General features: G+C 39.7%; 2 protein-coding genes across 4 annotated transcripts; both read right to left on the reverse strand.

Annotated features, from left to right (window-relative positions):
- Positions 1-4696: 4696 nt before the first annotated feature.
- LOC115782616 (uncharacterized) lies at positions 4697-10528 on the reverse strand. The gene is made up of 6 exons (XM_030732894.1): positions 10421-10528; positions 9277-9612; positions 8906-9010; positions 7107-7217; positions 6397-6551; positions 4697-6248 (listed from the first exon to the last, which is right to left on the reverse strand). The coding sequence occupies exons 1-6, from the start codon at positions 10458-10460 to the stop codon at positions 6063-6065; spliced, it is 933 nt and encodes a 310-aa protein (XP_030588754.1). The 5' UTR covers positions 10461-10528; the 3' UTR covers positions 4697-6062.
- Positions 10529-11950: 1422 nt separating this feature from the next.
- LOC115782617 (uncharacterized) lies at positions 11951-21486 on the reverse strand. 3 transcript variants are annotated; one of them, XM_030732895.1, is made up of 11 exons: positions 21408-21486; positions 20722-20931; positions 20223-20348; positions 18611-18712; positions 18336-18376; positions 16840-17598; positions 15695-16027; positions 15202-15348; positions 14360-14461; positions 13988-14028; positions 11951-12568 (listed from the first exon to the last, which is right to left on the reverse strand). In XM_030732895.1, exons 6-11 carry the CDS (start codon positions 16877-16879, stop codon positions 12449-12451), a joined length of 783 nt encoding a protein of 260 aa, XP_030588755.1. In that variant the 5' UTR covers positions 16880-17598; positions 18336-18376; positions 18611-18712; positions 20223-20348; positions 20722-20931; positions 21408-21486; the 3' UTR covers positions 11951-12448. The 3 variants fall into 3 exon arrangements, with proteins under 3 accessions (XP_030588755.1, XP_030588756.1, XP_030588757.1); XM_030732897.1 differs by having other exon boundaries at positions 12445-12804; XM_030732896.1 differs by lacking the exons at positions 18336-18376; positions 18611-18712; positions 20223-20348; positions 20722-20931; positions 21408-21486 and adding an exon at positions 16203-16467 and having other exon boundaries at positions 15695-16030; positions 16840-16884.
- Positions 21487-25909: the final 4423 nt, after the last annotated feature.

A 25909-nucleotide genomic window follows, 5' to 3' on the forward strand; every position in this document is an offset into this window, starting at 1 on the left:
TCTGACTCCAGTGGTCAGCCTGTGCTATAACACACCACCTCAGCCTATCACTGGATTTCTCCCCTCTGAAACCAGCAAGAGCAAACATAAGCTCAGTCTCTGAAAATAGCGCACACACCATGCACGCTGGATCACACGTATATGTTGTGTCTTTGGTCACTTACGCTGCTCCACTGCTCTGGCTTTTCCACACCGTGCGGCAAACAATCGGTTTCTCAAGCAGCTTTGCGGCGATCTGATGGCGTACGGGACATTAGTCTGGCCTCTAGCCTCGATCTGAAATCTCGCGGGATTTCCGCATTCTCGCGAGACTAACCAGCTTCAGTGAGAATGACAACAATGCTCCACCAGGTGGGGCTGTTTAACCCTCTATTTAATCGCTTCCAATTTCACCTGGCTACACAAGTCATTCACCAAAGTTCCCTAAACTTCACCAAGTGCCTTCTGCAGCTGTTAATGTGACACCTCTTGTGTGCTTCACCGATAAACACACCTACACATTAACAGACTCACATTTACATCAACACACTGAAAGTCTCTATAATTTACCTGAACCATCAGGTGATCCTTCAGGATGTTTGTAGGTTTCATTGGAGGCTGAAGAATCTGAGGAGGTTTCTGAACTGAAGGTTAAACTCTTTGATGTTGTTGTTGTTGTTGTTGTTGTTGTTGTTGTTGTTGTGGCTGATGAGAGAAAGGTTAAAGTTAAAAAAAAGTCTGAGTCATGTTTAATTTTGAAGTATTTGAAGCTGTGAACAGTGAAACAGTGAGAATTAATACTAATGATCCTGCTTAAAGCAGTCTGTATGTTTGCATGTAAAGTAGCTCGTGAGTATCAGCAAAACTTATAAATACTTCATTTTTAGGGTATAAAGGTTATATAAATGCTAGTAAGCAGTTTAAAAAAAACATCTTCAGAGACATAAACCATGATTTTAGCAGAAACTCACCTCCTGTGACAATAATGTAAAACTGATGGCTCAAAACGCCATCCCACGTGTCGGCCAAATAACACATGTACAGTCCTGTGTCAGACTTTTTCAGCTGTGTGATGCTCACATACAGAAAATCAGGTGACAGAAACTTATTTCTTACATATTCAATGCTGTATCTGCCTTTTTTATCTCTGTCCTTTTTTGTTTCAATGAGAATATTGTTTTTTTTCCTACAGTTTTCCCGACAGAAGAACTTCTTGGTTCCAGAGTGAGAAAATTGGCATCTAACTCGGATGTTTCCTCCTTCCACTTCGCTGAGCTCGGGAACTCCTGCCTGCACCCGGCCAGTGTTTCCATTGTGCAGTGCTGCTGAAATGATGAACAGGCAACAGTTACTATCTCCTTTATGTTATCAAAAAGATATTTGAGTACATTTAATTAAAATTATTCACCTTCATGTGAAAAGTTATTTGTAAATATGCTCTTTGTTCCTGATTTCCACACAAATCATCTGCTGAGGAAGTTTTATTTGTTTCAGAATTGAGAATAAAAAAGAAAAATCAATCATGACCAAGACACGGGTGGAAAAACATTTGTCTCCGACAAAGATAAACGAGCCAAGGTTTTTCATCACTACTATTTTTGATTTATTTGAACTGAATTAGAAATTGAGCAGATTCATATCAGTCTGTACAACTCAGCTCCATTGAATAAACAGGTTGTTTGTACCAGTTGATGCAGCACATGAGGGACAGTTTGGCAGTTTAGCTCAGCTGATGTCCTCTCACCACCTCCTCTGTCCAGTCTGTGGAGGCCAGGACAGAGCTGGCACTCTTCACCAGTCTGTTAAGTCTTTCAGCTCAGGGGTCACCCAAGGTTTGTTATTGGGAAATCTGTGCTTTCTTGGGGGGGTACAGTGCTCTCTACAGTGAAACTGATATAATCTGTGATGCAGTGGGTCAGACTGTCAGTGTCCTCCCCACGTGGACTGCAGAGTGCATATCAGTCTGTCAGTCCCTCAGCCTCTCACTGCCTCCTCCAGCCAGATGTTCACAGACTTCACTGCTGGAGGTTTTTAATTCACCAAGGAGGTGTAGTCTGGAAACAGATGTAGAAGGTTGTGAACAGAACGACAGTGGGGAGAGTGGGGAGAGGAGGTGGCGGCTGTCTGCATACAGTAAGTGAAAAACTTTATTGTCCCTGGTGTGGCATTTAAAGTACTGGGTGAAAGTGGGGAGGACATCACTGAAGTCCCCAGAGATGATGAGAAGGGACTGTGGGTGGTGAGTCTGTAACTGAGAGAGCACAGCTCAGAGTCCTTAATGCAAAGTTGCTCTTTAACACTGTTGTGTCCAGAGTTGCATCACATCGGACTCAGAAATATTGCTGTTCCCTTCCCTTCCTCTTGTGACTCTCTGATGTTGTCCTGTCCACTCGTACAGGCTGAAACCCTCCAGAGTGATGAGTGAGTCTGAGCAGAGTTCATTCAGCCACGTCTCCATCACTGTGTAGAGAAGTCCAACAGCTGTTCCCAACAATGGAGCCGCAGTTCCAAAATGCCCAAATAACAACAAGAGACATCCATCCATCCATCCATCCATCCATCCATCCATCCATCCATCCATCCTCTTCCACTTAGACTTACTATTAATGGTTAAAAAAAAATTCACACGTGCAGGAAGGATTGATCAGTACTCAACAAAGTACCAAGAAAACAATTAAAACTCTAAGAAATACAGAAAAGACAGAGCTGCTGTAACGAGCTGCCCCCCCCCCCCGCACTCTCTCTCTCTCTGCTTCTCTTTCTGTAAAAGTCACCACACGCCAGGGGTGTAATGTGTGTGTGTGTGTGTGTGTTTGTGTGTAAAGAACTCCACAAAGGTGACGACTACACCAACAATAAATAAAGAAAGCTGAGCTGAAACTTGATTAAAAAAAAAAATAGAGGGGAGGGGCATGGAGGTTTTATCATGGTAAATTTGGGGAAGTTAACTTGTACTTCAGATTAACTGCATGTTAATGTGCTCCAAGTCTGACCACAGAAACCAAATGACATAAGAGAGCGATGACAATGAGGAAACACCAAAAAGGTGCAAAATGAGTGAACAGAGAACACCACAGGAAGGACCGGCTTCCTTCATTTCCTGTTTGCAAAACAGTGAGGCTGGCACAATAAGAGTCTGTACTTTAACTTTCTGTACAAGAAGAGTAAATTATAAATGTGTCTTTAAAAAGTATAGGGGTGGACATTTGATTGCATATTCAACAACAATGCAAGAAAATCAGGAACATTTCTGGGAAAATAAAAGAGTTAACACTGCTGGAGATTGGAGGATTCAGCACGATTTACATTTGGGGAAGTTAATTTGTACCTTCAGTGAACTGTGCGTCCAAGTAACTCACAACTTTGAACACATTTAACCACAGAAATCAATAATATGCGAGAGGCAGAAATAAGACAAAGATTTACTCACTGAGGAAGATGAAACAAACCAAAGCATGACAGACTTTCATATCGACCCTCTGGATGGGTTAATGTTCCTTCGTCTACTCCAACAGCCTTTCCTGCTGATGACTTACTGCTGCTTCTCCTCTCTAGGATCCCGAGTGCCGAGCCAGTGGCTTAGAGACTGAAAAGAGTGCCCACTGGGGAAAGGAGTGGTCCTGCTCAGAGGAGACTAGACTGGATAGCCCTCCCTGCAATATTTGTTATTCCCTGCAAATAAATCTGTGTAATCTCTCCATTCTGCTGCTGAATGATATCCCTGACACAACCGTGACACTAACAAGAAAACCATCTCATTTTGCAACATGTTCTCGATCAGCATACTTCATTGTTTTTTTTGCTTTGTTTTTTAAAAAGCTGTTTGACTTCCTGACTTTTTACCAAAGCTTGTGTTTCTGCTGCTGCGCTTTATTTTTTTGTTCCTTTTCTAATTTTAAAGTTTGCTGCAGCGGCCTCCCTCTTTGATTTCCTAAATTGCTCAAGCATTTTTAAACTTTCCATTTAGTATGAGCTTCATTCTGACACAGATGGATCACATCATGTCTTCAGATTTTATCTGTAGCTGAAACCAAGCTGCACATTATTGTTGGCAGCCTCTGTTTCTACCACCAGAAAAAAGGCCCTAACGGGACCGATCACACCCCATTTGCTCAAGTCTCCAGCAATTAGATTTTAGTAGCTAAAATGTTACCTTAACATTATTCAGCCCAAGCAGCAAAAGAAAGCCACCATTTACACTGACAGTGCATTTTCCACATGCCACAACGCTGGGGAAACCACAGGATGGTAACATCTGGTAAATCTATCAACCATAAATAGTCGATACTGAATAAGCAACTATTTATTTCTGGTTAACTTTTCATCTTTGTAGATGCTCCACGCAGCATTTTAGCAGCATTGCAGTCAGGGCATGAAATTAATCTAGGAAAATATTATAGTGTTTGTACATATTTAATGATTCAGTGCAGTTGAACAAAGAAGAAAAACATAAGACTAAATATTCTTTGGATGTGGAAGCTGAGCTGAAGGGTCTCGTAGCAGCTCCAGCACTACAGGACCTGTGGTTACTTCAGCTGCACTCGAGGACAGTTTGGATTTTGTTGCATTAATGGAAGAAATGTGTGTATGAAAATAATCATAAAAAGATTTTGTCAAAAATAAAAACCATACAGTAAAAAATGTTCATGTTCAGGTTTATTTTCATTAAGAATGATTAAAAGTTTTGCTTCCTTTCACTTTTTTATTAAAACCCATGATGTTTGCATCTGATGAATCAGGTTGGACAATAAAGTGAATGTTGGCTTATTAATGATGAAATATTAAACTTTAAATATGTGCAAAAGAAATACTGTTATACAGTCCACTGCATGATAAAAAAAAAAGGATGCTGAGCACAATAAAACAAAAGCATGGAATTAAACTGAAATAAGAACATAGCTCATTGTGCAAATGCAACAGCTCATAGAAATGCAATATTGTTAGCATTATGAGAACTATCAGTACAGTGACTTCAGTTACTGTTGGTCAGTGCAAACTGAAATAAATGAGCTGCTTTCCTGAGAACAAAGCTTTGTTCCAGCAAGCTCTTCATTTTGTTTGTAGCACTGATCCAGGAGCTGCAGTAACAGTCACATCACCACTGGTATCCAAACACACTGGATACACGTTTCATCATCACATCACAGGAAGTCCTGCCAACCTAAAGCGATCTGTGAGACATCAGAGGGAATGAACTGTGCTGACCACAGTTTCATATCAAATCTGAATTATTGTGGCTTCAAAGACTTATTAAAAAAATCCTCCTCAGTAAATGTTGTTGGCAGAAATATCTGAGTTACAGACAGAAATTTGGCCACAGTGGCTTCATCACAGACTGTTTATGAAGGATATAATAAGCAGTTTTGTGGCTGACTTACATCTGCTTGGGTATTTTGGTCTTTGCTGTTTTCTGTCATACAGTATTTCTGCTCTGAATTTAGGCTTCGGCACATTAAATCTGGAAGGACTGATTTGTGTTTGGCTGTGTTAAAACTTCCAAATTGGCTCCATTTTTCAGCTCTGGATGATACGGATCTCCACCACGTTCATGGAGATTCGGGAGAATCAAGTGTGACAAAACAAACATTGTTTAGTGGGTTCAGGAGAGCGAGAGACCCCCAAAACATTTAACTAATTAATGTATTTATTTTTGGATTTCCAGGCCAGCAGAAAGTATCTATATTATCTTTGGTTCTTTCTAACTGAAACTGTTCAGGTTTCTGCAGCTTTTTTAATCTCTTTTCTTTTTTTATTTCACTTTTTTAAAGTCTGAGCAAAAACAGAACTACTTGATTAAGTTTTATAACAAGATCTTAGTAACCAAAACCAGCAGAAAACACTTGTGAAAGTCATGAAGCAGCCATTTTGCTAAATGTTTTAAGGATCTCTAATAACTGCGTAAGCACACACTGGCTTGTTTACAGGGTAACTTTCTGAAAGCTCGGTCGGATTACCTGATGTGTACCCGATGGACATGAATGGGAAACATTATTCAGAAATAAAGTTTAAACTAAACTAAAAATAACCATGAATGAGAAAAAGAAAAAAACTTTGAGCGAGCTGAAGGGCCATCGACAGCATCTTTACTGTGTTCTAACTGTGGAGTACAGAGGAGGGCAAACATCTGTAACCTGGTGGGCGGGGCTGGCATCCATCCGAGGTGTGGAGTAGACAACGTCAGCTGTTTGACCACAGGGGGCGCTGTTGGTGGCAGGAATGTGGGAAAAATCCACTGCAGCGTAATTAACTTCATTCATTTCCTCTTCAGCCTGAAAGAAAAGTGAAACCAAACTTTAGACTCTTAACATATGTTGTAATTAGATACAAATTTATGGAGCTGCACCCTAAAAGAATTTCTTCACTGCTCAAACTGTTTTTCCTGGTTTCTGACCTCAGAGCTTAAAAAGTTTTACTCACTTTGTTCTGAGGAGATGTGGCGAGACTGTAGAGTTCTAGGTTTTCAGCTCTGCTTTGTTGGCGGCTTTTGGGGAAGGCGTAAACTGTAGATACTTCCACTGCAGGCGAGCTGCTCGGCCTGTTGATGTTACCATATTCTGGTTCCACAGGAGGTCCTAAAAAATGCAGGTGAGAAAATAAACATCTGACTTTCACACTCTGGAACAGCACGGGGAACAAAAACTGAATCAGTGATGTTGATTCCATGTAGAAGTGTTGAAAGTGAACACTTTCCACTGAGTTACAAATTTTTTTTCACATTTATTTTTTGGTTTATTTAATTTTATTACAGTCAATAATGGGTAGAAGTAATAATGTTCAAGAAGTACCTCAAAACAACAACATGGAGGAAATATCTGCAACTTTGGTTCAGCTTTCAGTTTGAATCTATTTTTCAACCACGACGAGATGTCAGCAAAAACCTGCCAGCTGATGGTTGTTCAGCACTGAAATTATTGGTGGGCTGCTTTTTAATTTCCTGTATGGACATGAATCCATTTACATGCTCACACTGCACACTGTGCAGTGATTTTATTTAATAAAAGCCAAGTCACTGTAATGAATATTACATGTTGGGGTTGACCTCCAGAAGATAATTGTGCATCAATTTGATTTTTCTCTGAAATGATAAAAAAAATGCTGTTGTGTGAGTTTGTTCACTGCAGACTCACCTTTAGGTTGAGAGTTCTTCTTCTTCTTCTTGTAGAAAATGAGCAAAGCTGCTGATAAGAGGATGATCATAACGACCAGGACTGGGATCATATAAAGCAGTTCTCCTGGACCTTAACAGAACAGATTTGATTTTATTGTCACACTCCAGATATGTGACAATTAATCACAACTTTTATTACTTTGCAAACTAAACACAAATACTCTGAGTTAATTTACCTTTTGCATGAAATTATTGTAATGAAGCGATTACTCATGCAGGTCCACCATAACGTTAAAATTTTCAAACCAGGTTTCTGTAAATATCGGCTGTAGTTCATGTTTGTGACACTTGAACTCCTTCTGGTTAAAACATTCAGTAACAACTATGGCTGAGCTCAGGCTCCCCTCTGTCTGTGTCTGTGGATGTTACACCAACACTTGTAAAAACTGACATAAGGAAATCTGAAAAATCACCAGAATCTAAATTTCTACACTCCTCATACACTGTACTATACATATACTACACTACTATACACATACGATCACTTGGTGAAGCTACAACATGCATATCTGGATCCACAGAGAAGGAGTCCAGCTCAGACCCATCGTCAGCAGTATAAACCTACAACATTACAAGCACCTCACCACCTTATCTCCTTATCTCCACCTGTGGGCCAAAAACCTCATCACATTGAAAACCTCACAGTTTTTACCAACAAGATCTGCAATCTTACACTGAATCCAGATGAAACCATTGTGTGTTTTGATGTGGTTTCACTTTTCACTTGCATACCTACAACTGAGGAAGTGGAAACTGTCAGAAAACGACGACAGGAAGACGACTCTTTAAAAAAACAGAACAGCTTTACCCCAGATCAGATTTGTGCACTGTGAGACCTCTGCCTTACACAACATATTTAGATGTTGTAGATGGTTTCTAGAGGAAAAAAGCATGGCTGCACCATGGGCTCTCCAGTGTCACCCATTGTAACCAACCTTTACATGGAGGAAGTGGAAAGTAAAGCTCATAGCTAGAAGCCTTCACACCAACTCAGTGGATGAAAACATGAGGTTTACCAGGGAGGATACCGGGGATAATAGGTTAATGTTCCTGGACCGTGTGGTGCTTAATGAGGATGAAGACTCAACACTGAAGTTTACTGGAAGCCCACACACCAATCAGTACCTGCTCTTTGACTCCCACCTGGAACACAAACTTGGGGTGATCAGGACCCTACGACTCCAGACAGAAAACATTCCCTCTGAGGCAGAAGGGAAAGAAAAGGAACACACACATCTGAAGAAAGCCCTTAAAACACGTGGTTATCCCAACTGGGCTTTCATCAAATCAGCAAAGATGCACAGGAAGGTAAAACACCAGCCAGGGAGAAAGAGAAGTGGGACAATGCTGTCATCCCTTATGAGGCAGGCTTGTCAGAGAGAAAACCGCTCATATATCTCAGTATACTTCAGACCTAATCACACTCCAAGACACAAACTGGTTCATCCCAAAGACGAAACTCCAAAACACAAGTTAAGCAGCACAGTATATGTTGTGTAGTGGAGTGAGGAGTGCGTGGACCTCTACACTGGAAACCAAACAGCCACAAACACATGCAAACATAGAAGAGCCACCTCAACAGGACAAATACAGTATGTAGTTAACCCTTTATTTATTTTTTCAGATTGTGGCAATTTCAACTTATACGTCAGTAACAGGTCAGAGTGCTCCTCCAACAGCTGTTAATGTGTCACTCATGAAGTTCTTTGATGAACACACAGATGGACCCACATCTGCACACATGCATATGTGACATACCTGAACCTGCAAGTGTCTCAGGCTGTTCCACGAGTTCAGTGGATGCTGATGAAGGTGTGGAGCCTGCCGAACTGAACTTCACACTCTGTGTGGTTGTTGATAGGGCTGAGAGCAGAAAGGTTGTTGTTGGAACAGGTTTCAGAGTAAAGTCTGGTGTTAAAGTGTTTGAAGCTGTGAACAAGGAATAAATCATTAAAATCCTGCGTGAAGCACTTTGTGTGTCTGCAGGTGAGTGACAGGGATTAATGAGTGTTTCACAGCAGAATTACAATGACATACGCAGATATTTGAAAGAAATGATGCTGCCAATGAGAAGTGAATATTTGTGCACATCTTCAGAAACTTGAATAATATTTTTAGTAGAAACTCACCTTCTGTGACAATGAGCTCAAAATAATCTGGTGACCACGTTTTATCCAAAGTACAGCAGTACTGTCCTGAGTCAGACGTTTTCAGCTGTGTGATCTTCACAGACATGATATCAGATATAAAAGTACCTTTGACATATTTCATGCTGTATCTGCCCCTCTGAAATGTATCATCAGTCGTTCTAATGAGAATATTTCCATTTTCACAGCCTCCCTTATAGAAGAACTTTGTGCTTCCAGAGATTCGAAATTTGCATTCAAATGTGACGTCTTGTCCTTCCACTCTGTGGATGGAAGTTTCTGCACTGACACGACCGGAGTTTCCATCCTCCTGTGCTGCTGAAAAGATGAACAAGTAATAGATACAATCATTGTATAAAATACTAATTTAAAACAGATGAACATTTAAACTAATTCAGCTGAATGATTTGAATTTGAAAAAAAAAACAAAAAACAAAAACCTTCCTGACATCTACACAAAACCTCTGCTGAGGAAGACAAAAATGGACCTTGAGTTTGTGATGATGTCTTCATCATCTGTACAGCATACTGAATATTGTTTCTTTGTATTGTGAAATGATACGATGCTGCTCCTCTTCACAAAACAGATATGAAAAATAAACCGGTCTAAATGAAGAGTGGTTCAAAAAAGAGGAACCAGCTGTGTGCGTAGTTTTGAAAATGGAAACATTTAGTTGTGTTTAAATATATTTCCCAGCTCGATTCTTTGGTTGATTTTGTTGGTGCCTGAACAGTGAGGCTGTACTGGAACTGTCTGTGCAAGAAAAGGCACCAGTGAGTTTATCTTTTTAAATTATATGGAAGAAAATCATTTCATCAAGACACAAAAGTCAGATAGACCATTACTGATACTGTGGGAACCAAACTAAAAAAATCATAGCACAATACAGCTGTGCATATTTATATAAACTAATTCTTCAGAGGTTTAAACTTTTAAGAGATCACTTCAGTTTTCAATGAGCTGCATTTTCAAGTGACTTCTTTGACCACAGAAACAAATACGTAAGAGATAAAAATGAAGACAGAAATGGTTTATGATTAAATCTGTTAAAACTTACAGGTTCTCTTGTTATACAAAGAAAACAAAGAGAAAAATCAAAGAGAAAATAAGAATGAATTTACTCACTGAGGAAGATGAAGCAGAACAAAATGAGACAAACTTTCATGTTGAGGCTCTGATGAGCTAATGCTGCTTCTCTTCCTTCTTCACTTACAAAACAGGAACTGAATGAGATCCCTCCTTCCAACACACACACACACACACACACACGCACAGTTATACACTCAGTGCAGTGCCATTGACACCAGTTTGAGATGATCTTTGCTTTGTTGAATGGTGCATTACTCTCCTGAAGTCACATTAGAAGATGGTAAACTGAGGCCAGAATGAAACAATCATGAACAGGAAGAATCATCAGACAGGCTGTGACATTAAAACCACAGCTTTACTTATAAAGGTCCTTAAACTGTGGCCACAGAACAGTCCCACCATGACAGCAGCAGCAGCAGCCTGCTGACATCACATTGTGATTCTGCTTTTACCAGCAATTATGAAACAAGTACAGGAGCATTCACACAGGAAGTGAGGCTCAGTGTGCATTATTTTGTTGCTAATGGTCGGTTGTTACGCGACTATTATAGATTCTGGTTGCCCAGTTAACCCTCTAATGTGTTCCACCCTGTCATCTGTTATCAACAATATCTTCAGTTCAGCTCTCATTGGTAGTTGCTTCAGTTGCTCGCCTCATAACTGAGGAAAGTTTAACTTGGAACCGCCCAGCTCACATCACCACCACTTATGTTGTTGTAAGTCATTGACTTTCTGTGGTCTCTAGTTGCTGCTTCGCTTCCTGTGTGGATGCCCCTCAAGGTTTTAAACTCTTCTTCCCCTAAAAGTTATACCTCTGTGGTCATCTTTACCGCTGCAAAATGTGACTTTTAAACTTGTAAATGTCGTACATCCTTCAATAAACATGATTTTGTTGCCGGTGTGTGGGGTGTGTGAGATTAGCTGCCTGAGCTGCAGTTATCAAGGACCCCTAAAGCTATAGGTGAACACTCAGAAACTCCCTAAAGCAGAGCTAAACAGTGACAGACAAAAACACAAGCCTACATCTTTTAATGAGCAAATTCTTTCATATCATAATATATGTATTCACAAATCAAGCAAAAGCATCAGAAATATCTCTCACACACACACACACACACACACACACACACACACACACACACACGCTATAATTGAGTATAAGCTACAAATGTTTAAATATTGTGTGTTTACGTGTGTGTGGTTGCAAAAGTGTGTGCATGTTTAGCTGGAGTTTAGTGTGATGAATTTAGCTTTTTTTCATTCTTTCAGCTTGTGTTGTGTTGTGTGTGGTCGAGCAGTTTGGGCACATGTGGAGAGAGCATCCAGTTTTTGTAACTCAGTCTCGCAGCAGGTTGTGAAACAGTCACAATCCTTAATCTCTTGATTTGTGTTCCTCAGTATGAACCTCCTAATATTATTGTTGTGTTGTTGAACATGACATTTCATCAAGAAATGAACATTTTCCACCTTTAAAAGGCAGGAGACGGAGGAGTTGCTGATGGAGCGTCTCATTTTGCCTCTTATGCAAGAAACACAAGTTCCAGTCATAAACTTCACAGACTCTGAAACATTTTTTGTATTTTATTCAATATAAACATGTTGCTTGGTTACATTAGAGTTTTAAAAATGCTGGTTTGGGCTTAGAAAAATATCAACAGCTGGCATGGCCTCTTAGTCTGTTTTGTTTGTTGCCATGGTAATGCCTCCCTGCTTCCCATTTACAAGTTGATGCTCAGAGACATGAAAAAAAAAGGGACAATTCATGAAGACAAAAAAAAAAAAAAAAAGAAAGATTTATTTCACCATTTATCACGAGACCAGGCTGGTATAGAAGAAGGTGATGGGTCGAGCCTGATGAGGTGGACTCTGAGTGGTCCATCAACTCATTCCTGCTTCTATATGTGAAATGACCTGATGTTCTTGAGGCCAGTTTCAAGGTTACTAAATCCAGCCGAGAAAGAGCAAAGGAAGTGACAGTGTGACTTTTTACAGAGAAGTGAGCAGGTTCCTCATTCAGAGATGAAACTGTGGAAGTAATTTCTCTTAATCTGAATGCTTGTGTGGCTACTTTGTGTGCTGGAGAGTGGAGTAGGTCTGGTCCTGGTCCCTGCTGCCTGCATCGAGGCTCTGGTAGACTGATTCTTCACACGTGCGGGCTGGAGACAAATTTTCATAGAGAGCAGTCTGTGGAAAAAAGACAACAAAATAAATGATCTGACAAAAAAAACTCCAAAAAACAAATAAACAAAGATTGCACATGCAGTGAAAGCAACAACATGACCTTGACTGTTTATCAATGATCAGCGACTGGCTCTCCAATAATTCCCTTGTGTTAAACTCCAACAAGACCAAGGCCACGATTACAGCTCCTCCTGATATTTGTTCAAGTTTCAGTCGGGTGATTGCTTCCTTTTGCTCACCTGCAAAAACCAGTGTTCATATTCTTGGTGTAGTATTTGCGTCCTCCTTGGGATTTGACTGACACATAAAATCTATCACACGTTCCTGTTTCTTTCACTTGTGTAACATTTCTAAATTGAGAGCTACAGTCTCGTCCTCTGATCTGGGAAATATTGTTCATGCATTTGTGTTATTGTACCTTTTTACCGGCTTAGAAAAATCATGTCTCTCACACCTCCCAGCAATACAAAATGCAGCAGCTAGACTCCTAACACACTCTATAGCAAAGGAGCACTCATCACCAGTGTTTTATTCTCTTTACATCGACTCCTCGCTGCTTTTAGGATTCAGTTTGAAATTCTCACTCTTACATACAGAGCGCTAAATGGACAAACCCCAGACTATATACCCCAATTACTTGATAAACATACTGCTGCTCACTGCCTTCGTTCACAAGCTCAAAATCTTTCAGTTGTCCCAAAGTACAAGACCGAGAGGCACAGAGCGTTTCAAGCTCTGTTTAGCCGACTCTGTGGAGTCTTGTAGAAAACAGATGAAAACTTTTCTGTTCAACCAGGCTTTCTGTTGACATTATTTTATTCTTTTCTTTGTACTATGGTAATGTTAATATGTTTTTAACATGGTGTTTTGTCTGTTTTTTGATATTGCATTTTAATTATTGTACAGCGCTTTGTGAGTTTTGGTCTGTGAAAAGCGCCCTATAAATAAACTTCACTTACTTACTTACCTGCAGTAAAGCTTGAGCAGTGGCAGAAACACTGACACTAAAGCAAAACAGTAACAATGTAGGCAACCAAACCAAAACACTGAGCTGAAAGACACATCAACACTGAGAGTTACTAAACAACCATCGTCAAAAATGTTCAAGTTTTCTGTGTGAGTTTCTACTGTATGTCAGCAGAGAGCCTCTCAGAGTAAAGCTAACTGATGTGACGCCATGTTTTCACACAGCGCTCAGGCTGTTTGTCCAGGAGAGATAACCTGTTCATTTAAAGAGACTCAGAAGACATCACACGAGGGTTACAGTAGCAATAATTCTCTGTGGGATTATGTTAATATATGTCAGATTAGGGAAGTGGATTTGAATGTTGATTGTGGAATACAATTTTAACTATGACATCACAATGTGCTTCGTTTCTTTAGAGCGCAGCAGTGATAGTAAAGCACACACAGATGAGTCACCTCAGTCTGGTTGTGGTCTGAGTTCCTCCTCCTGTCCAAAACTATAGAAAACACACACAAAAAAGCACATTTTAGACAAATGATTATAACATAAGGAAGGTCTGCAGCCAGTTAATGACAAGAGAAATACTTAATAATTCTTTTTTTTGGCCACAGCAGCTTTTTTGTGACAGTGGAGAAAGACAGGAAATGGGGGGAAAGATACAGGGGAAGACACGTGGGAAAATTGGCGATGGGCCGGGACGCGAACCCGCGCCACCCGCCCCGTAACGTGGCATATGTATGTGGTCGCCAGCTTCACCACTAAGCCACCCAGGCGCCCCAATACTGAATAATTCTTAAAGGTGCAGATAATGGTGGGAGTTTACTCACCAACTGAGCCCTTTGTCCTCTTTTTGTAGATTAACATCAGAACAACAAGAAACATCAGAACCAGCACGACCACAGATACAACAACCAGAAGCAGGAAGAAATCTGGGTGAGAGAGGAAAAATCATCATTAAACACTTTAAATTGTAAACTGATATTTGTGTACATGACACACAAACTCAATATTAAACATTCAACATGCTGCTGTGATAAAAACACAAAGACTTCCTAAAGAATAACTTCATGTTAAAATGTATTTTACATGTTTTTAGACATTTTAAATATTTTTTTTTTAACATATTTTTCTGGCCCCTCTGTGAATCACCACCTTATCGTGGTGGAGGGGTTACTATATTTCAGGGATGCCAGAGGATATGTTGTCTGGGGGCTTTTGCCCCCTGGGAGGGTCTCCAAATACAAATTGTTCCTGGGTGAGGGGCCAGAGCGATTCCAATGAAGCTCATGGCAGATACAAGGGAACAGTTTATCCTGCCTGGGATAGGGTTACTCCCCACCCTGGAGCCACACCTGTGGAGGGGGCTGGCACATGGGTCGGCCCTCCTGTAGGCCTGGCACCAGCAGGAGGCACTGTAGGGATCAGGTGCAGCCAAGGGTGAAGGCCTTCTTTTGTAAATTTAAGTTAATTTTTAAAAAGTATTACAAAAATTTATGAAAATGCATCCTCATCAGTTATGAGGTTACAACAAAAAAGAACAATTAAATACAACTAATAAGGCAGTAACAGGTCAGAATGCTCCTTCCACAGCTGTTAATGTGTCACTCATGAAGTTCTTTGATGAACACACAGATGGATCCACATCTGGACACATGCATATATGACGTACCTGAACCTGCAGGTCCAGTGGATGCTGATGAAGGTGTGGAGCCTCCCGAACTGAAGTTTAGACTCTGTGTGGTTGTTGAGGCTGAGAGCAGAAAGGTTGTTGTTGGAACAGGTTTCAGAGTAAAGTCTGGTGTTAAAGTGTTTGAAGCTGTGAACAAGGAATAAATCAGAGTCATTACAATCCTGCATGAAGCACTTTGTGTGTCTGCAGGTGAGTGACAGGGATTAATGAGTGTTTCACAGCAGAATTACAATGACATACGCAGATATTTGAAAGAAATGATGCTGCCAATGAGAAGTGAATATTTGTGCACATCTTCAGAAACATGAATATTTTTTTAATAGAAACTAACCTTCAACAACTTCCATATTTTTTGGGACTGCCAAGCTATTCAGCAATATTGGTCTCAAATTCATTGGTTTTTGTTTTGTTTTGTTTTTTAGAGAGAGAGAAAAAGAAAAAATTAAATTAAAAAAAAAAAAAAGAAACTCACCTTCTGTGACAATGAGCTCAAAATAATCTGGTGACCACGTTTTATCGATAGTACAGCAGTACTGTCCTGAGTCAGACGTTTTCAGCTGTGTGATCTTCACAGACATGATATCAAATATAAAAGTACCTTTGACATATTTCATGCTGTATCTGCCCCTCTGAAATGTATCATCAGTCGTTCTAATGAGAATATTTCCATTTTCACAGCCTCCTTTATAGAAGAACTTTGTGCTTCCAGAGATTCGAAATTTGCATTCAAATGTGACGTCTTGTCCTTCCACTCTGTGGATGGAAATTTCTGCATTGACACGACCGGAGTTTCCATCCTCCTGTGCTGCTGAAAAGATGAACAAGTAATAGAAACCATCATCCTATAAAATACTAATTTAAGACAGATGAACATTTAAAATAATTCAGCTGAATGATTTGAATTTGAAAAAAAAAAAACAAAAAACAAAAACCTTCCTGACATCTACAAAAAACGTCTGCTGAGGAAGACAAAAATGGACCTTGAGTTTGTGATGATGTCTTCATCATCTGTACAGCATACTGAATATTGTTTCTTTGTATTGTGAAATGATACGATGCTGCTCCTCTTCACAAAACAGATATGAAAATTATGTTCTCTAAATGAAGAGTGATTCAAAAAAGAGGAACCAGCTGTGTGAGTAGTTTTGAAAATGGAAACATTTAGTTGTGTTTAAATATATTTCCCAGCTCGATTCTTTGGTTGATTTTGTTGGTGCCTGAACAGTGAGGCTGTACTGGAACTGTCTGTGCAAGAAAAGGCACCAGTGAGTTTATCTTTTTAAAGAATATGGAAGAAAATCATTTCATCAAGACACAAAAGTCAGAGAGACCATTACTGATACTGTGGGAACCAAACTAAAAAAATCATAGCACAATACAGCTGTGCATATTTATATAAACTAATTCTTCAGAGGTTTAAACTTTTAAGAGATCACTTCAGTTTTCAATGAGCTGCATTTTCAAGTGACTTCTTTGACCACAGAAACAAATACGTAAGAGATAAAAATGAAGACAGAAATGGTTTATGATTAAATCTGTTAAAACTTACAGGTTCTCTTGTTATACAAAGAAAACAAAGAGAAAAATCAAAGAGAAAATAAGAATGAATTTACTCACTGAGGAAGATGAAGCAGAACAGAATGAGACAAACTTTCATGTTGAGGCTCTGATGAGCTAATGCTGCTTCTCTTCCTTCTTCACTTACAAAACAGGAACTGAATGAGATCCCTCCTTCCAACACACACACACACACACGCACAGTTATACACTCAGTGCAGTGCCATTGACACCAGTTTGAGATGATCTTTGCTTTGTTGAATGGTGCATTACTCTCCTGAAGTCACATTAGAAGATGGTAAACTGAGGCCAGAATGAGACAAACATGAACAGGAAGAATCATCAGACAGGCTGTGACAATAAAACTCAGAGACATGAAAAAAAAAAGGGACAATTCATAAAGACAAAAAAAAAAAAAAAAAGAAAGATTTATTTCACCATTTATCATGAGACCAGGCTGGTATAGAAGAAGGTGATGGGTCGAGCCTGATGAGGTGGACTCTGAGTGGTCCATCAACTCATTCCTGCTTCTATATGTGAAATGACCTGATGTTCTTGAGGCCAGTTTCAAGGTTACTAAATCCAGCCGAGTAAGAGCAAAGGAAGTGACACTGTGACTTTTTACAGAGAAGTGAGCAGGTTCCTCATTCAGAGATGAAACTGTGGAAGTCATTTCTCTTAATCTGAATGCTTGTGTGGCTTCTTTGTGTGTGGGAGAGTGGAGTAGGTTTGGTCCTGGTCCCTGCTGCCTGCATTGAGGCTCTGGTAGATTGATTCTTCACACGTGCGGGTTGGAGAAATAAATTCATAGAGAGCAATCTGGAGAAAAAAGACAACAAAATAAATGATCTGACAAAACAAACAAATAAAAAAGATGGCACACAGTGAAAGCAACAACATGTTAGAGCAGAAGACACGACCTGCAGTAAAGCTTGAGGCGTGGCAGAAGCACTGACACTAAACCAAAACAGTAACAATGTAGGCAATAAATCCAAAACAATGAGCTGAAAGACACGTCAACACTGAGAGGTACTAAACCACCATCATTAAAAATGTTCAACTGAGATCCTGCTAAATGGGACAAGAGAAACACCTGTTGTTTCAAATGTCACCCTGCACTGACTTACAATGGCAAAGGATTGTGGGTAACACCTGTGTGGTACTAAACTGCAATGCAAATAGAAGTTGAGGTGACTGCGTTTGGTTAAATATCGGTTTCTGTGCGAGTTTCCTCTCATGTAAAGCTGAATGTGACGCCATCTTTTCCCACAGAGCTCAGGCTGTTCGTCCAGGAGAGATAACCTGTTACTACAAACTCAGCATGATCCGCATCATTCATTAAAAGAGACTCAGAAGACGTCACACGAGGGTCACACTAGAGATAATTCTCTGTGGGATTATGTTAATATAAATCAGATTAGTGAAGTGGATTTAAATGTTGATTGTGGAATACAATTAAAATTTTTCCCACTAGATGAGGTAAAGTCAGTATTTAACAATTTTAATTCAAAATCCAAAATTTTTAATTAGTAGTGAATCAAACACAGATGAGTCACCTCAGTCTGGTTGTAGTCTGAGTTCCTCCTCCTGTCCAAAACTTTAGAAAACACACACACACACACACACACACACACACACACACACACACACACACACACACACACACACACACACACACACACACACACACACACACACACACACACACACACACAAAAAACACATTTTATATATTTGATTAAAACATGGGGACGGTCTGCAGCCACTTAATGACAAGAGAAATACTTTGAATAATTCTTAAAGGTGCAGATAATGGTGGGAATTTACTCACCAACTGAGCCCTTTGTCCTTTTTCTGTAGATTAACGTCAGAACAACAAGAAACATCAGAACCAGCACGACCGCAGATACAACAACCAGAAGCAGGAAGAAATCTGGGTGAGAGAGGAAAAATCATCATTAAACACTTTTGGCAGCGCCAAAAACATCATCAAGGACAGCTCACACTCCGGCTTTGAACTGTTTGACCTGCTGACCTCTGGCAGGAGCTACAGGTGCATCAAAGCCAGAACAAACTGACTCCAGAACAGTTTCTCCGCCAGAGCAATCAGCACCCTGAACTCACACAATCACCCACTGTAACTGTGCAACACCGAGATCTCTGTGCAATATTAATGAATGAATGAATGAATGAATACCTTTATTAGTCCCACATTAGGGAAATTACAGTTAACAAAAACCCATCCAAGAAATACAAACACAGAAACAAACAAACAGGGGAGACAGGTGTCTGAGGTCATGCAGCCGTTACAGGCGCTACCTTTAGCAGGAAAACAGAAGGAGATACATTAGGATAGGTAGGTTAAAAAAAAAATCTCATACTGTGTTCATTATGAACACCTTATGAGGTTCAAAAAAACACCTCAGCAAAGCAGCAGCACATTTAAAGCCTGGAGAGCTCTAGGGTGGGTAGTGGAGGGGCTGGCAGCGGAGACGAGCCGGATACTGTGATGGCCACACAGCTTCCAGACCAGCAGCTCATGATAATGTTCATGATAAGATGGTACAGTCAGCCTTGGTTGCCAGGATACCAGTTCATACAGGTCACACCACGGGGCGGGGGTGAAGAGCATCTGTTTACAAAACATCTCCAGGAGACGATTTAGACAGACAGCATCCAAGGCCGTCTGGGAGCCAAATTCCAAATACTACAATTGTTTTGGTTCAGGCCGTCATAACTGATTGCTGACAGACTTTACAGCTTCCTGGTTACCTCTCAGAAATCCAATCATCTGAATTTGGTTCTACTCCTTCACACAGAACAGACACTCCAACACTCCTCCAGATGTAGTCCACTTCGATTCAGCTCTACTGAGTCTGATCGAGTTCGTACTGTTTCTGCATCCCTCACAGGCAGCCTTACTAGGGCCCGAACAGCTATATTATTCATAGTGAACAATATCTATCACTCCTATATTGTGTAATATCCAATATTCATTCACTAGTGCAATACTCACATCTTCATTATTATATGTATATACTTTTTTTATTTTTTTACAACATATATATATTTTTTTATACATTCTCTTGAATCTCATGGCAGAACCCTATCCCTGCCTGGGATAGGGTTACTCCCCACCCTGGAGCCAGACCTGTAGAGGGGGCTCAAGGGAGAACACCAGGGGGCTGGCACATGGGCGCTGTAGGGAACAGGTGCAGCCAAGGGTGAAGGCCTTCTTTTGTAAATTCAGGTTAATTTAAGAAAATAGAATCAAATAAATGAAAATACATCATCAATTATAAGATTACAATAAGGCTAAAATAATTACAACTTATGTCAGTAACAGGTCAGAGTGCTTCTTCCACAGCTGTTGTGTCACTTATGAAGTTCTTTGATGAACACACAGATGGACCCACATCTGGACACATGCGTATGTGACATACCTGAACCTGCAGGTGTCTCAGAATGTTTGATGAGTTCAGTGGATGCTGATGAAGGTGTGGAGCCTCCCGAACTGAACTTCAGACTCTGTGTGGTTGTTGATAGAGCTGAGAGCAGAAAGGTTGTTGCTGGAACAGATATCAGAGTAAAGTCTGGTGTTAAAGTGTTTGAAGCTGTGAACAAGGAATCAGAGTCATTACAATCCTGCGTGAAGCACTTTGTGTGTCTGCAGGTGAGTGACAGGGATTAATGAGTGTTTCACAGCAGAATTACAATGACATACGCAGATATTTGAAAGAAATGATGCTGCCAATGAGAAGTGAATATTTGTGCACATCTTCAGAAACTTGAATAATATTTTTAGTAGAAACTCACCTTCTGTGACAATGAGCTCAAAATAATCTGGTGACCACGTTTTATCCAAAGTACAGCAGTACTGTCCTGAGTCAGACATTTTCAGCTGTGTGATCTTCACAGACATGATATCAGATATAAAAGTACCTTTGACATATTTCATGCTGTATCTGCCCCTCTGAAATGTATCATCAGTCGTTTTAATGAGAATATTTCCATTTTCACAGTCTCCCTTATAGAAGAACTTTGTGCTTCCAGAGATTCGAAAGTTGCATTCAAATGTGACGTCTTGTCCTTCCACTCTGTGGATGGAAGTTTCTGCACTGACACGACCGGAGTTTCCATCCTCATGTGCTGCTGAAAAGATGAACAAGTAATAGAAACCATCATCCTATAAAACACTAATTTAAAACAGATGAACATTTAAACTAATTCAGCTGAATTTGATAATTTTTAAGTCAAACTTCCTGATTTCTCCTTCCTGACCGTCTGCTGAGGAAGACTCGGCGTAAAAAAAAATGGATTGGAGTTTGTGACGATATCTTCATCAGCTTTGTGTACAGCATATCGAATTATTTCTACTATAAAACAGCACTTTTGAAATTGTTCCTTAATTTTCGAGTGTGCGCACTGCGCTATTCCGCTTCACAAAAGTGATATGAAAGAAAATTGTTGCCTCCTCGGCTCTAAATGTAGAGCGGTTTGACCAAAGAATGAACCACATGTGTGAATAGTGTGGAAGTGGTAGTGACATTTAGTTGTCTTTAAATATATTTTTCTAGCTGGTTTCTGTGGAATCAAAGAGAAAATGAGAAAATAAGTAATTTACTCACTGAGGAAGATGAAGCAGAACAAAATGTGACAAACTTTCATGTTGAGGCTCTGATGCGGTAATGCTGCTTCTCTTCCTTCTTCACTTCTAAAACAGGAACTTGTCTTAGTGATAAGATCCCTCCTTCACTCACACACACAGTTATACACTCCTCTCCTCTATTTTAAGTTTATTTCTTTCTCCTGCAGAATCAAAGATTAAGCATCCAATTATTTAATCTTCTACATTTAATTCATTGCTCATATCTCGGTTTAAGAAACTTGATTCAGTTTCTACTTAAACCGGCTGGTTGGCTTTTTACCAAATTACAATTTACTAAATTATTGAGTAGCAGTACTGCAGTTTGAGAATTTCACACACTGAAGACACTTCCTGTCCAACAGCAAACAGCAGCTCAGGTTTCTCAGATCTGAAACCGATGACTCTGAAGCTGCATTGGGCTGATTTTCCATTTCCAGTCTAAAAAAAGCTGCAACACAGAAACTTCTTGTCAAACTAACACACAGTTGTTGGACCATTTGCATGACAAAAATATATTTATGGTTCACAAACAGATGAAAATCCAATAATTTCTCTTTCCTTAGCAGTAAATAGGAGACCTGAATCCTGTGACAGGATTTCTTCACATCTTGTCGCTGAATTTGTGTTTTCACTGCATCTTCAAGGTGTTCTGGTGACCGTGGAGGCCGCTGGAGTCCACTAACTTTGAGATGACTTTTGTTGAATGGTGCATTATTCAACTGAAGTCACAGAACATGATAAACTGAGGCCAGAATGAGACGAACGTGAACAGGAAGAATCTTCAGACAGGCTGTGGCATTAAAACCACAGCTTTAGTTATAAAGGTCCTTAAACCACAGAACAGTCCCACCATGGTGGCAGCAGCAGCCTGCTGACTTCAAATCGTTGTAGCCTGTGGTCAGTGTGGGATCATTTTTTGTGTGTGGTTTTATACTTTTTTTTTTTTTTTTTTTTAAATATACCATTTGTTGTGTGCTTTATATACCATTCTCTGATGATTTTATACTTATTTTTTGTATGTTTTCTACACCATTTTTTGTGTTTTACAGTATTTTTGATCTGTTTTTACATACAATCTTTGGTTTTTATACTGCTTTTGATGACTTTAGATCAGGAAGTTTTCAGTAATAATGATTATAAGCATCGAAATGTTTAATTATTGAATTAAGAGACTACTGATCTCAATGGACCACTGATTATTGACCTAACTACTGATATAATTTGGTTTTGATTATATTTTATTTATTTTGTCTTTTATTATATTGGCTGAGAACTGCTGATTTAAGTGTTATGCTTTATGACTTCTTCATTTATACTGTTTTTGCTTTCCTTCATTTAAAAGGATTGTTTGATTTAAGTTGATTTAAGATTGATTTAAGTTCCTGATAAGTTTATGTTATCATTTAATTGCATTTATTGAAAGAAGTTATTTCACTCTGGGGTTGTTGCCTGAAAGGTCGGTGTGAAGGTTATAAATCAAAAGCATCTGACACTTTTCAAAGGCTGCCTGGATTTGGGATGTTTGGGATTTTCCATGAGGTAATCCTTTTTACAGATGAGGTAATGCATAAAGAAAATAGGTCCAACAAACCTGTCAATAAAGGTCAGGCCACTTTGGCATCATATTCCATAAAATGTTATAAAAAGGATATGATTTTAAAATCAAAGCAAGTAAACATATTTAAGATATGCATCAAGTTTGCTGTGGCAAGCAAGGCAAGAGGACCCCAATGCAGGACTCTGAGGCAAGAGCTATATTTGAGCTTTCGCTTTATTTGCAAGTGCACAACATGAAGCAGAGCTGGAAGGGAGCGAGCAGCACAAACGAACAACTTGCAAAAACAATGAACTGAGAGTTTAACATAAACTAAGAACTTAACAGAGCTGAGCTCAGAGGTTGTAAACACAGCTGAAGAAACGAGATCACACTGTGGAATTTGAGGACATTAAAAAGTTGCTTGACTTTCTAATGGAAGAAATTTCTGCTTTAATCCTACAGCAGAAAAGTATCCTGGACATTGTAGAAGAGGTTGCTACGCAGTAAGAATGCAGAGAAGGAAAAGAGGATTGCGTACCTCAAAAGCAGGGTCGCAGACCTGGAACAGTACACCAGGATGAACGATGTGATCATCACTGGGCGTGCCTGCCCAGTGATGATCACGCTCAGAGAGGAGCCTGGTGAGTTGGATGCTATCGCCACGGAGTAGTGGTGTGTGACACTGCAAATTCTGGTATCGATTTGATACAAGAAAGTACAGGGCCAGTATTGCCGATACCAATACCGATACTTTTAACTTATAAAGACTGCTTATGTAGGGGAGAGCAGTGTGTCATGATTTATGACGTGAATCAGCATCACTTTGCCAAATCTGAACACATTTTAATGACCACTAAATTATTGTGATTTTTACTTTCCACAGTAATTAGTTAACACAATAAAACACACCTTTCAGCTTTTCATGTATTTTGAAACTAGATTTTCTTTGGAAACCAGGGACCTGCACTACGAAGCGAGTTCAACATACCCAGGGCATCTTTTGGTTATCTGGATTAACTTAGCCTAACACTGGCGATCAGGATAAACAATGGCTATCAACTTAAGTTAACCAGTTAAGTTCGTTAATAGCAGGTCTGTCCTGCAGGTTAACATGAAAGGGTGGTGTTGGCAGCATCTAACCAATCTAAAAAGGGGCGATTCACACATCACATGACTCTTCCACAGAAAATTATCCCTATGAGTGCCACCTACTCCTGATACATTATCACATAAAAACATTAAAAAAAATATACCATTAAAAGGCAACACTGTTGTAAAAAAGAACACAAGATTAACGCAGGAGCAAATCGTTAGTCTGGTGATTCAGTGCACAGAGCAGTAAAATAAACATTTTTATTCCACAAAATAATTTTATTGCTGGGTGCACTCTCAGTGCTGCTGAATATTAGAGCTCTGAATCTTTAAACTGCATCTAGTTAAACATTCAAGGTTAGTGTCCCACAGCCTGATAAAGGAGACACAGAAATCGGTTTGCTTTCTTGGGAGATCAAAGTGACATTAATGTGATTAAGAGCTGTTCTTGGTGTGTGCTTGTGTTTCCATCAGTGTCAAACAGGCTCAGCAGCAGATCAGAATCAAGGAGAACAACATTTTATTTACTAAATCACCAAATTAGTATACAAATGCCCGTGACGAGACGACACGCAGTTTGTGCTTCATTCAGGGTTTTAGTAGGTCCGGATTAGCAAGCTGCACATATAAACGTGTTCCCCCAGCAGAGAATCTATACTGCACTTTAGAAGTGCTTTTAAAAAAAAAAAAAACTGAAATTGTGGCACTACCAGCTGATTAGAAAGTGGAAATCTGAACATAACCTGCTCCCTACAGTTTGAGTTTTTATTCTCTCGCTGCAGACTCAATCGAGAGTAAAAATAAAATGTGTGTGGTGTCGGGCCAAAGAGCTCAAGACAAAACACGAATATCATAAAATAAAGCTCTTTATTTTGAATAAATCACTCTTAAAACAACCATTAAAACCCATAAAAAATAACCTGTGATTGAGTGCAATAACTGCTGCAATGGTCTAGTTTCCTGTATTAACAGAAACACAAAAACATCAATCACAAAAGAATCCCCAGAATAATACACATCAACAAAATAAAATGTACACAATACTAACCCCAGGTGCACTGTTTCGAGGCCTACCCACAAATGCACCCCTGAAAATAATCCTCAAATCTACAAGAAACAAAAATGGTTTAATCAAAATTCAACAAAAAGAAACATGAAACAAAACAAACAAACAGAAAAAAGTAACCAAAAAGAAATGCCATAAACAGTCACAGCCCTTCAGGCTTGCAAAGTCATCTGACCTTTGGTCTCACCAACCAGCCTGGGAACATGGCCAAACCAAATAAACATTACAGTATCCCTAATGATGCGTGTAAAACCGAAGCTTCGATACGTGCTTCGAATCCTGGGCTTGCAACTCCAGAGAACCACTGCTTTGAAGCTTGCTTCACAGCGAGAAATCATGATATGACGTCCGAAGTTCCCCAGTGAATCATCTGGCTCACGATCCAATCAGGTGATTCACGGACACTGCCTCTTCTGGATCCTGTCAGCTGACTGGTGGAGACAGGTTCAAATTTGAGCGCCTCAATTCTATTTAACCGCTGTTAAACGATGCATTTGTGGGTTGTTGAAGGTGAGTTATTGGTGTTGAGTTGTACTTATTGTAAATATTGGATGATTATGGAACCAACCAGGAAGACAGGTCATTCTCCAATGTGGGAACACTTCGAGATGATCAGCCCCAATAAGGTGAGTATTTTATTACTAAACAAGCAACTTAAACAGCAGTAAGCTGGGGCAGATCCAAGATTTTGCGAAGGGGGGGTAAGTTCGGCACAGTCACATCTGTGGTGATTTAAGTGATTTCTATGACCTGACAGTTTTTTTCCTTGTTTGATCATTACTGTCCA

The sequence above is a fragment of the Archocentrus centrarchus genome, chromosome 7, assembly GCF_007364275.1.
Source record: "Archocentrus centrarchus isolate MPI-CPG fArcCen1 chromosome 7, fArcCen1, whole genome shotgun sequence".
In the NCBI taxonomy this organism is placed as follows: Eukaryota; Metazoa; Chordata; class Actinopteri; order Cichliformes; family Cichlidae; genus Archocentrus; species Archocentrus centrarchus.

What these genes read in the sequence shown, in the direction of transcription:
- LOC115782616 (XM_030732894.1), bottom strand. Translation starts at nt 10,460, where the DNA reads ATGAAAGTTTGTCTCATTTTGTTCTGCTTCATCTTCCTCA. An exon ending in GTTCTGCTTCATCTTCCTCA is followed by an intron (nt 9,613 to 10,420) that starts GTGAGTAAATTC and finishes TCATCTTTTCAG; the next exon opens with CAGCACAGGAGGATGGAAAC. An exon ending in CCACATCTCCTCAGAACAAA is followed by an intron (nt 6,249 to 6,396) that starts GTGAGTAAAACT and finishes CTTTTCTTTCAG; the next exon opens with GCTGAAGAGGAAATGAATGA.
- LOC115782617 (XM_030732895.1), bottom strand. Translation starts at nt 16,879, where the DNA reads ATGAAAGTTTGTCTCATTCTGTTCTGCTTCATCTTCCTCA. An exon ending in CACTGGACCTGCAGGTTCAG is followed by an intron (nt 14,462 to 15,201) that starts GTACGTCATATA and finishes TCTCTCACCCAG; the next exon opens with ATTTCTTCCTGCTTCTGGTT. An exon ending in GAGGACAAAGGGCTCAGTTG is followed by an intron (nt 14,029 to 14,359) that starts GTGAGTAAACTC and finishes TGTTTTCTATAG; the next exon opens with TTTTGGACAGGAGGAGGAAC.